The sequence below is a fragment of the Colobus angolensis genome, unplaced genomic scaffold (genome assembly GCF_000951035.1).
Source record: "Colobus angolensis palliatus isolate OR3802 unplaced genomic scaffold, Cang.pa_1.0 Scaffold237, whole genome shotgun sequence".
NCBI classification, from domain to species: domain Eukaryota; kingdom Metazoa; phylum Chordata; class Mammalia; order Primates; family Cercopithecidae; genus Colobus; species Colobus angolensis.
The window spans coordinates 2,660,318-2,672,726 of NW_012115566.1; the positions used below are offsets into that span (position 1 = coordinate 2,660,318).

Here is a 12,409-nt window from a genome sequence, read left to right on the forward strand (position 1 = left end):
AGAGCAGTGGAGTACACTAAGTACAAGTCCCTTAGCAGCAGAGTTGCAAGAGGTCTTGGGAGGTGTAGTCCTAATGCAAGATAAGGCCATGAGGCCTGAGGTACCCCTAGACCCTGAGCCTTCATTGTTAGAAAGGGTGTTCTCCTATTCCTCATAGGACATGGTACACAGCTATGTCTAGCTGGGGTGCCACTGCTGCCTGGACTGCTGGTGCAGTCCAGCCTAGCACTGACACCATATGGTTTGAAAACAGGTGTGGATAAAGGAGCAGAGTCAGGCTTATCAATATCACTGTTTTATAGTTCCACATCTTAGCTGACTGGAAAGTCTTCCAGGAGCAGTAATATGCATGGAGCTGTCGTCTCCTATGATAACAATGCCTTCTTCTGGAATACCTTCTGTAGGATCTGCCTGAGACTGTTTCACAGTTAACTTTTTTTTTAGTAAGTGGAAGTACACACTAAAATATTAAATTGGTGCAAAAGTAATTGCGGGTTTTGCCATTGCAATTACTTTTGCACCAACCTAATAATAAAAAGTATGGCAAATACACAAACCAGGGACATAGTGCTTTCCTATCAAGTATTACGTAGTGCTATTTTTTTTGAGACCGAGTCTCACTCTGTTGCCCAGGATGCCGTGCAGTAGCGTGATCTCAGCTCACAGCAACCTCTGCCTCCTGGATTCAAGTGATTCTCATGCCTCAGCCTCCCAAGCAGCTGTGACTATAAGCGAGAGCCACCACACCCAGCTAATTTTTGTATTTTTAGTATAGATGGGGTTTCACCATGTTGGCCAGGCTGGTCTTGAACTCCTGACCTCAGGTGATCCACCAGCCTCGGCCTCCCAAAGTGCTGGGATTACAAGCGTGAGCCACCACACTAGGCCTTTAGTGCTATACTTTTATATGACGGCAGTGCAGTAAGTTTGTTTACACCAGTATCACCACAAACATATAATTGTGCTATGATGTCACTAGGTAATAGGCATTTTCCAGCTCCATTATAATCTTATGTGATCACTGTCATATCTACAGTCCATCATTGACCAAAATGTCCTTGGGTGGTGCATAACTATACTCAAATATATACAAAGAGCATTTCTTCTGGTACCCAGTAAATATTTCATTACTTAATACACACTACCCCCTGCTCCTGAGAACCTCACTCCATCCCAAGAACAATCTTCACATCTGCCTTTCTGGACCTTCTACTATGAACTAAATATTTATTCACCAGAGAACCTACTGTACACTAGGTGTTATGAAATATAAATTTTTTTATATCAAAGACATTGTATAATTACATGAAGACAAATGGAGGAATTCATCTTAATTCTATGTATTATAAAAGCTTTGTTTTCCTTGACGAATAGACATATTTTTTTCCTTCTAAAACAATTTAAGCAAATAACCTTCTCCTTTTGGTTGCCAGAATGCTCAGTTTGTATCCCTAACTGAATACCGGTGTAGGTTATCATAACTTGTCCTGATCTCTTAGTGCTCATTTGTATGTGTTTTTTGTTTTCTATTTTATTGTATCTTGTTTGCCATCTTGAGTCATTTTTTACACACAATGGAGTGTGTAAAATAGCTATGGCCTATTATGATAAAAGAAATACCTTCTAGCTTATTTGATTGTGATCCTAGTTTTCCATTTCTAGTAATGAAGTTAAAGGCTCTGCAGGGAATAAAATAAAAAGCTATAGGCAAATGTGAATCAGTAGAATCATAACAATTAGAATTTATTGAGCATTTACTATATGTCAGGCACTGTTTTACTACTTTACATAAATGAACTCACTTATTCTTTACAATAGTCTCATGAACTGGAAAACCAAGAGGTCAGCATCCCAAGAGATCTAAAGGAGTCAGTCTAAATAGTCAGTTATATACATAAATTCAAGGAAAAACGAAATGGGCCAAAATACCTATGAGGTTACCTCATCATTCAAAAGACTAAAAAGATTATGCTGGTAAATTAAACTCTATGCATTTAGATTAAAACTAGAGTCCAGGCTAGCATTATACTATGTATTATATGAAGTTTTATAAAAGATTTAGGATGATTTACAACTTCAAAACAGCTTATGTAAAAAAGTACTTGTGAAAGAACCAGAAAACAGTAAAGAAGGTGTCTAACACAGGAGAATAATGCAAATCATCACTACAAAGATTTCTAAGAAGGTACGGGACTGAAAGTGTCACAGAGTCAGGATATGAGCATGGCATTTAGAAAAGGGTAGAGAGGGTTTCTGAAATACAAAGAAGAAAGTAGGACATGTAAAAGTGCCAAGGAATGGTTTGAAAAGAAGCAAAGTGTGAGAAGAGGGTATAGTAGGGACAAAAAACAGGCCTGCCCACATGCATTATCTTTGAGAAGAGAAAGGAAGTAAATAAGTAGATCAAACTATGAAAGGCCTTTAGGTTAAAGAAGTTTCCATTTGGGGCAGAGGTCACTGGGAAACTGTAGACTATTTTTTTAAACAAAATAGTAGTTTAGTAAGGAGCTAGATAATGGTAGTGAGTCAACAGTGATCAATTTAGTAATGTAGGCACAAGGTACCAAGAACTTGGAAGCAGCAGTAGAAAGAAAGAAAGAAATCAATTATTAATCTATATCAAATAAAGTCAAGTGGATTGATTACAGATGATAAAGAGGAATCAGTGAGCAATAATTACAGGGCATTTAGTGTCTACTCAGTGCTTTGTGATGTTTTATATCAATAACAAGATTTCTGGCAGGTGTGGTGGCTCATACCTGTAATGTCAGTGTTTTGGGAAGCCGAGGTGGGAGAATTGTTGGAGTTCAGGAGATGGAGGCCAGCCTTGCCAACATAGTGAGATCCTGTCTCCGCAAACAAATTTTAAAATTTTGGGTGTGGTGGTACACACCTGCAGCCCTAGCTACTCAGGAAGCTGTGGCAGGAGCGCAGGAGTTAAAGGCTATGGTGAGCTATGATTGTGCCATTGCACTCCAGCCTGGGCAACAGAGTAAGATCTTCTCTCAAAAATAAAACAACAAACAAATCAAGATTTCTGTCTTCAAGAAGTGTATAATCTAGTTGCACTACCTCAAGTTTCATAACTTGATAAAATGAGATTATTCTGGCCTAACCCTGGTCCCAAATCACAGAGCTGATCATTGACAATCAAAGAAATGCTGGGAGGTAGGAAAAGTGTAGATCAGCACAGAATCATGGATCCTGAAAGAAGCTCAAGCTTTAAGGTATAACAGTGGCCAAAAGTGCCAGTGCTGCAAATGTCAAGTAGAACAAGGACTGAGAAATAGGCAGTGGGTTTGTCCTTGAGAGATCAATCTTCCAAGATTGGTGAGGGTCAAAGCCACAGAATATAAGTTTCATGAAGACTGTAAATGAAAGAAAATTAAAACAAAACAAAACAAAACAAAAAACAACACAGCATTTGGCAACTTTTTTCCCCAAGATCATGGAGGAACGTCTCCAAGATTTTTAGAACATTCTTGGTAAAAATGTGATAAAATAACACTAGGATTAGTTAGGCACTAGTAAAAAAAATGAGTTATACTTTGAGGAAAAATGCTACTGCAAAAAAGGTAAGAGAAGGAGGAAGATGAGAAAAATCTGTCTTTGCAAGTCAAGAGAATGAATTTGCCTCAACACTATTATCCTCAGATGGTGAGAAGTTTTTGGTCCTGCTCTGAAGCCAGATCCCTCTCTTCTGGTACTAGAGCCAGCAAGTATGAAGACACACACACAGGACTTTCTCTTCATGTGAAGGGGCTGATGTGGTTAGAAAACAGAGAATTACCTGGTGGTTCAGGGACCCACACGCTTGATGGAACAGATTAGCAGAGAAACTACAAGGTGTCAGGTAGTTTTATACTCTAAAGTTGGAGCCCTTCAGAATATGAGATTGCATATGTTAGGTTTTTTGAGTCATCCTTTTGTTTTATTGCAAACTAATTTGAGAAAAGAGAAAGAAAGGGGGTTGAGAGAAAAAGTAGGAGGGAGGGAGGAAGGGAGGGGAGAGGAAAGAATGGATGGAAAGAATGAATGAAAGCTTAAAACGGGTATGGGTATCTAATAAAAGAAAATCAGAACAAGTATATATACACTTGAAATATATATATTTCAGTGGTGGGAGGTTAAGTATATATGTTCTTGTGCTAACATTAATAAAAGCTCAGATATTACTCTTTAGTATGAAGGTGCTGATGTCTGATGAGAGTTGAACTCTGACTGAAGGCTTTTCCACAGTCATTACATTTGTATGGCTTCTCCCCGGTATGAATTCTCTGATGAATAATAAGGGATGAGCTTCGACTGAAGCCCTTTCCACACACTCTACACTTGTGGGGCTTTTTTCCAGTGTGGATTCTCTGATGTTCTGTAAGAGATGAGCTTCGACTGAACACTTTCCCACAGTCACCGCACTCATAGGGGTTCTCCCCAGTGTGTGTTCTCTGATGTTCAATAAGCGATGAGATCCAACTGAAAGCTTTTCCACATTTACTGCATTCATAGGGATTCTCTCCAGTGTGTATTCGTTGATGCTGAATTATGGTTGAACGGTCACCAAAGGCTTTCCCACATTCATTACATTTGTAAGGCCTTTCTTGAGTATGAGTTCGCTGATGTTGACTAAGGTTAGTGCTTCGGCTAAATGCTTTTCCACATTCACTACATTCATATGGTTTTTCTCCAGTATGGATTCTCTGATGTAGACTAAGATGTGTGCTCCGGCTAAAAGCTTTTCCACATTCATTGCATTCATAAGGTTTCTCTCCAGTGTGAGTTCTTTCATGTTCAGTAAGATGTGTACTCCGGCTGAAAGATTTCCCACATTTGTTGCATTCAAAAGGCTTTTCTCCACTATGAATTCTACTGTGTACAAGAAGGTCTGATTGGTAACTAAAGGTTTTTTCACATTCATTGCATTTACAAGGTTTTCTTTGTGAGAAAAGTCTTTGGTGTTTAATTAAGTCTGAATTATCTTTGGAGTTTTTCCTAGATATTGGGGATCCATCTCCCTTTGGAATTTTCTGTTGTGTGTCAAGGTTTGGGCTTAGACTAAATTCACTGGATTCAGGTCCTCCATCCCCCATGAAAATTTCTTCAAGTGTCACTGACACTTTTCTGACCACTGTGTTCTCAAAACAGGATTTCTTCTGTGCAGGACATTTTGTCTGCCTTGATAAATGTCCTTTATTTTTATAGGCTTCTTCATTTGTAGGACCCTGAGCAGTATTCCCTCTGAGGCTTTCCATTGCTGACCCTGAAAACTCTAGTTTTTCGGAAACAGTCTGATTGGTGTTGATGCTTTGGTTCAGTTCAAATCCCTCTATCTGAAAGACATTTAAAGTGCAAATGTCACCTGTGTCTACTGTGGAGAGCAAATAAAATAAACCAGCAGAGAAAAGACAACTAATTTGAATTCATGCATACTAGCAACTTTATATGAGGAGAAAACAAAAAAGGGTAGTGGAGGAGAACAAAGCCAGAAGAGATAAGAGGCAGAATTTTTGCAGTGGGCATGGTGAACACAGAGACATCAAGAAATATCGAAAGAGTTATTGGGTAATATGCTAACCCAAACAAATGGAAATGAGCAGGTGTACCAGTTGATGACAGAGAGTTGGGGATTAAAAGGTAAAATGACCTTTTATGGTAGCTGATTAGTCATGGAAAATGAGAGCAAGGAGAAGGATGAGAAGAATCGAGACTCTCAAGCATAGAAAAAAGAAATGGAAAAAAGAAAGATGACTTGATCAAGCCCGAATGCAACCATTTTCCTGGGATTGAAAGAGAATAAAAATTTCAGAAATAATAACTACCACACTGCTCTTCCCATTTGCCTCTCAACCCTTCTTCCAATTATTATACTTCAGGTATTCTTCTAAAGAAGTCTACAGTCCTAGACTATCAGAGATTTAGCAGAACTTAGACATCATCTAGGCCAACCCACTCATCTGACAGATAGAAAACAGATTGAGTCACTTGCCTACATGACCCAACAAATTGCAAGGGCTTGGACTAGAACTCATCTTCTCAACATCAAATTGGTGGTCTTCTTATGACACTACTTACCTAGACAGGTATTTCTGGGCACTGCCCTCTTCAGCTTCCTGAAGATCCAACATCTACTGTTATTCTTCCTCCAACTGGGTGATAAAGTCCAATTCACATGCTGGGGTTCCTGCAGATTAGAAATGTTTTAACACAAGGCTGCTGGTGCTGAAGACACAGAGCTATCCAGAGCTCAATCTCAGTGTTTTTATCTATAGAAAAGGTAGAGTGAGGTTTCACAGGGTCTATGGCAGGAGGGGCTGGAGAAAATGAGTCTCTGAAAGGGACTAAAATTAGATGCCAAAAGACGGGTTACACACACACACACACAGGTTACATACACAAACACATATACATCAGAATTACTTATGACACTTGTTACTCCAGATATCTGAATCTTGCTTTGGACCTAGCAAGTCTGATGGGGCCCAGGCATTTGTATTTTAATAAGTTCACATGACTTGACAAGTTGAATGTCCAGAAAGAGCCTTAGAAATACAGTCTAGGTTGCTTGAACAAAGTGCTAACTTGGACTATCTTCTGCCCCTTAACATTCTTCTCACAGCAGGTGGGTATAAAACAGAAACTCAGCTTCCCATAGGACAGGAGGCCCCTTTTCTCTACAGAGGGGTTGAAACTTCCCACAGATCTCAAGTTTCCCAGGTACTAGACAGTTAGCTTTCCCAGATGACTCTTGTTTAAAAAGCAAACACCTCACATTCATATTGCCTGGCACCAAGTAGTATGTTCATCTCCACACTGACAATGTTGTTTTCCACTTGTATTATAAGAAGTGAGAGCAACAGGGCAGCAAGGACCTATCCTGGAACACCAACCTATCAGAGTGTCCAGCAGAATATCCTGGCTCCAGCAGCCTTTGTCAGGAAAATAAGATCTGGGAACCTGTGCCTTTTCTTCTTGCCCATCCCTGGACTCTAAATTTCCTCATTAAAGCTTGTTTAACCCCTCCTCTTAATTAACTTGGAGCCCTTGTGTATTAAAGGAGGCAATGAACTGTATAACAGTTCCCCAAATATTTCTGCTCACAGCATAATTTGAGATCCATGAGATTAGGGAGTTAATCTGGCTTCATAAAAATCTTTCCTTTCTCATAGACTGGGACCTCTCAGATGTGGAGGTTAGCCTTGAAGGATATGTGACAAGAAGCCATGCATGGAGAACCTCAAGTAACATGATGATGCCGTCTGTGTTCAGCTTTGCCAAGAATATGCTTTTCAACTGAAAACAGGGAAGATAAAAAGCCCTACTACTGGGATGATGCAGGAGTCAGAATTTCTTATTGTAGAATCTTACATTAAGATCCAATTGCTGTGGGGCACAGCGGCTCATGCCTGTAATCCCAACTCTCTGGGAGGCCGAGGTGGGCAGATCACTTGAGGTCAGGAGTTCGAGACCAGCCTAGCCAACATGGTGAAACCCCGTCTCTACAAAAATTAGTTGGGCATGGTGGTGCATGCCTGTAATCCCAGCTACTCGGGAGGCTGAGGCTGGAGAATTGCTTGAACCTGGGAGGCAGAGGTTGCAGTGAGCTGAGATCACAGCACTGCACTCCAGCCTGGGTGACAGAGTGAGACTCTGTCTCACACACACACAAAAAAGATCCAATTGCATACTTTATGATGCCAACATTCCTAAATAGGAATTTGCCTTACTGCTACTGTGGCTGGCTTCCATTCTTGTAGCTCAGATCCTTAAACTCCTCCATTGTTATCTGATATGGTTCAGATGTTTGTTCCCTCCAAATCTCATGCTGAAATGTGATTCCTCCCCACCCTCCCCTGAAAAAAAGAAAAAAATGTGATTCCCAGTGTTGGAAGTGGGGCCTGGTGGGAGATGATGGGATCATGGAGGTAGATTCCTCCTGACTGGTTTAGCAGCATCCCCTTGGTGATAAGTGAGTTCTTGCTCAGTTAGTTCATGTGAGATTTAGTTGCTTAAAAGTTTGGGACCTCCCCTCCCTTGCAGTCTCTTGCCCCTGCTCTTACCATTTGACATGCTTGCTCCCCCTTTACCTTTCACCAAAATTGGAAACTTCCTGAGGCCCTCTCCAGAAGCAGATGCTAGAGCAATGCTTGCACAGCCTGCAGAACTGTGAGCCAATTAAATCTCTTTTCTCTATAAATTACCCAGCCTCAGGTATTTCATTTCCATAGTAATGCAAGAATGGCCTAACACATTATTTTACTGTCAGTTCACTACTACCATTCTCTTTTATTATAGTGATCCTCAAGATGGCATCCTAGGGAGACTTTGGGGGAATTTGTGAGGGTGTTTTGGGTTGTCACAATGATTGGATAGTACTATTAGAATTTAATGGGGGCCAGGGATGACAGACATTCCTGCAGAATAAAGAACTGTCATTTATCCTACCTGACTTTCAAAAAAGTTGTTAATAGTTACCTGAAACTAAAACCTAATAACGCTTTATGCATACATACACTATTTTGCATAGCTTTAATATGTATTGCAAAATCAAGGAAATATACATTTTTTTCTTTCCTTTTTTGAGACAGGGTCTCACTCTATCACCCAGGCTGGAGTGCCGTGGTACAATTACAATTCACTGCGGCCTTGACCTCTGCAGGTTCAGGTGATCCTCTGACTTCAGCCTCCTAAGTAGCGGGACTACAGGCACACACCACCATGTATGGCTAATTTTTAATTTTATTTTGTAGAGATGGGGTTTCACCATGTTGCCCAGGCTGGCAGCAAACTCCTGGGCTCAAGTGATCTGTCCACCTCAGCCTCCCAAAATGCTGGGATTACAGGCATGAGCCACCAAGTCCAGCCAAAATATACATTTTTTTGTTTCAATGTTATTAGGAATTTTTCACCATTTCAGGGAAGTAAAGCCACTTATGGTATTAGATTCACAAATATAATTCATAAATCAGGCTGCATTTGTAGTTGAATTCACAGTGGTTCTAATAGGTGTAAGCATCTATTTCATCCAGTCATTTACCTGCTGAAATGCATATTATTTGATTATAAATCATTTTCCTTTTCCTTCTCCTTCATATTATAGTTAAGGTAACATATTGATACTTTTGAAATTATTTCATAGGTAGGTAGTATTATCTATGAATTTTATTTCAGAATAGTAACGGGAATGGTAGGTCTGAAGAGTAGAGAAATAATTCTCTAGTGCAATGGAACTAAAATATTGACAATTACATGATAGGTGAATACTGCATCTCCCAGTAGGTAAATTACAAAGCCTCTAAAGCTACTAAAGCAAAAGTTCTTGTCCCCAACAGAAGTCTCTGAAGATTTGAGAACACCCATACTGCCATAAGGTAATATGAGAACTAATGGGAATGTTGTACTTATTGGAATATTACTACATTATTAAATATCCCATTCTGGAGAAGAGAGATTGTTAGGAAATATTTAGTTTTTGGAGGCAATATGAAAGCAGGGAGATCCAAAATTTGAAGATTTGTGCAAACTGTCTCACTAGAAGAACCCTGAAATATAGGATATCTAAAAGTAGGCCGAATATCCTAACAAGAGAAAGAACTATGACAGAGTCCTTGGATATGGCCAATTTGAAGTTCACTCTCATGCTTATTAATATTTTAATTATTGTCAAACTGTGCCAATTTGATATGAGATTATCTATAATCAACTAATGTGTATATACTATGTATTAGGCTGTTCTTGCATTGCTATAAAGAAATACCTGAGGCTGGGTAATTTATAAAGGAAAGAGGTTTAATTGGCTCATGGTTCTGCAGGCTGTAAAAGCATGGTGTTGGCATCTTCTCAGCTTCTGGTGAGCCTTCAGGGAGCTTTTACTCATGACAGAAGGTGAAAGGGGAGAAGGTATATCACATGGTGAAAGCAGGAGCAAGGCAGGAGGGATGGGTCACACACTTTTACACACCAGATCTCATGAGAACTCACTCATTATTGCAAGGACAGCACCAAGCCATGAGGGATCTACCTCCACGATCCAATCACCTCCCATAAAGCTTCACCTCCAACACTGGGGATTATAATTCAACATGAGATTTGATGGGGATATATATTCAAACCATATCATTCTGCTCTTGGCCCCCAAGTCTCATGTCCTCACATTGCAAAATATAATCAGTATTTTTAGGAGACTGCTCAACAGTACCCGAAAGTCTTAAGTCATTCTGGCATTAACTCAAAAGTCCCAAGTCCAAGTCCAAAGTCTCATCTGGAGATGAATTTCTTCCACCTATGAACCTGTACATCACAATTTATTTAATTCCAAGATACAATGGAGGTGCAGGCACTGGGTAAACACTCCCATTGTAAAAGGGAGAAATCAGCCAAAAGAAAGGGGCTACAGGCTCCATTCAAGCTCGAAATGCAACAAGGCAGTCATTAAATCTTAAAGCTCCAAAATAATCTCCTATATGTCCCACATGTAGGGCACAATGGTGCAAGGGGTGGGTTCCTAAGGCCTTGGGCAGTTCCACTTCCATGGTTTTGCAGAATTCAGCCCCACATTGCTCTCCCAGGTTGTTGAGTGCCTGTAGCTTTTTCAAGCACAGGGTCTAAGCACAGGTTCTACCATCCTGGGGTCTGGATGGTGGCTCCCTTCCCACAGCTCCACTAGGCAGTGCAGTGGGGACCCTGTGTGGAGCCTCCAACCCCACATTTCCCCTCTGGACTGCCCTAGTAGAGGTTCTCTAAAGGGGCTCTGCCCCATACAGCAGGTTTCTGCCTGGACACCCAGGCCTTTTCATACATCCACTTACGCATTATCGCAAGGGCAGCACCAAGCCCTGAGGTATCAACCTGTAAGATCCAATCACCTCCTGTCAGGTCCCATCTCCAACATTTGGGATTACAATTCAACTTGAGATTTGGTGGAGACACGTATCCAAGCCATATCATACTGTATAGTGCAAGAGTCTCAAAGTGTAGTTGTTTTTTTCATTTCAAAAAAGCTCATTATATATACAACTGTATTATGCATTAGATGTGTTAGTGTATGTGACACATATGATAGACAGATACAAACTCCACTAGGGAAACTTTCTACCTAGAAAAAATAAAGAAAGAACTTGTGAAAGGAATCCAGAAATGGCCTTTCTTTGGCCTATTCTAAGAATTTTATGAATATTGACTCATTTATTCTTCACAATAACTCTGTGAGAGGGGAATTATTATTATTCCCACAATACAAATAAATAGTGTAAGTACAGAGAAGTTAAGTAATTTGGCACAAGGCCAAGTAATAAATCCTAGATTCAAACTCATTATACCATACAGTATGTGTTGCTTCTCAACAGACAGGGAAAGAATGCCTGAGTCACACTTTCTGTTTAGGGGCCTGTAAATGGCCAAGAAACTAAACGCCACTGATGTCAGAGGATATCAGCATGACCTTGACTTCAGAGTGGCGTAGGGGTATAGAGAGTGATGACCTCCCAGAGCCAGTCCCTGAAATGCTGCAGTAAATCTCAGCCACACTAACAGCCTTATCTGTGTAACCTATGGAGTAAAGTCTCTGGCCTTGGCCGCGCATGGTGGCTCATGCCTGTAATCCCAGCATTTTGGGAGGCCGTGGTGGGCAGATCACCTGAGGTCAGGAGTTTGAGACCAGCCCAACATGGTGAAACCCAGTCTCTACTACAAATATAAAAATTAGCCAGTCGTGGTGGCACGCACCTGTAGTGCCAGCTACTCAGGAGGCTGAGGCAAGAGAATTGCTTGAACCCAGGAGGTAGAGGCTGCAGTGAGCCAAGAATGTACCACTGCACTCCAGCCTGGTTGACAGAGCAAGACTCCATCATCTCAAAAAAAAAAAAAAGTCTCTGGCCTCCACTGAAGTGCAAGTGGCATCCTCAGCACAATTCAGGGAAACATCAGATAGAGGCCCAGAGCTATAGGCACTGACTAGGTAAGCTGGATTTTGGTTATAGCTCCATTGGTAGCTATATAGAAAACAGGGAAAAATAAACAATCTGGTTTTGTGTCTCCTCACCTGAAAAATGAAGATGCTGGACTTGATTTGTCCAAAGCTATCTGATACCCAGTAGTTTAACTTTAGATCCCAAATTTTGAGGCACATAGCCATCTGCCTAGACTAAGGGGAGAGAACTACAATGAATCTACTCTTTTTCAAATCCTCAGAGACATGTAAGATCTCAAGGTCCATATTTCCGATGAAACCATTCAAGAAATAGGCCAAAAAAAGCCTGTGTTCATTAATTAATCTAATGATGAATTAGAGTGAGGAAGTGTTGAAGATATTAAGAACAGACAACAGGAGGGGGCGGAGCAAGAGGCCGAATAGGAACAGCTCCAGTCTCCAACTCCCAGCGCGAGCGACACAGAAGACCGGTGATTTCTGCATTTT

General features: G+C 40.7%; 1 protein-coding gene across 1 annotated transcript in view; it reads right to left on the reverse strand.

Moving 5' to 3' along the window:
* Positions 1 to 3,948: 3,948 nt before the first annotated feature.
* The window catches only part of ZNF391 (zinc finger protein 391), a 16,631-nt gene continuing 8,170 nt past the window's right edge, over positions 3,949 to 12,409 (reverse strand). The window contains exons 2-3 of the mRNA XM_011944943.1: positions 6,070 to 6,178; positions 3,949 to 5,327 (exon numbers count right to left, since the gene is read on the reverse strand). Coding sequence (XP_011800333.1) covers positions 4,173 to 5,249 — 1,077 coding nt within the window. The 5' untranslated portion in view covers positions 5,250 to 5,327; positions 6,070 to 6,178 and the 3' untranslated portion in view covers positions 3,949 to 4,172. The remainder of the gene's footprint in view (positions 5,328 to 6,069; positions 6,179 to 12,409) is intronic.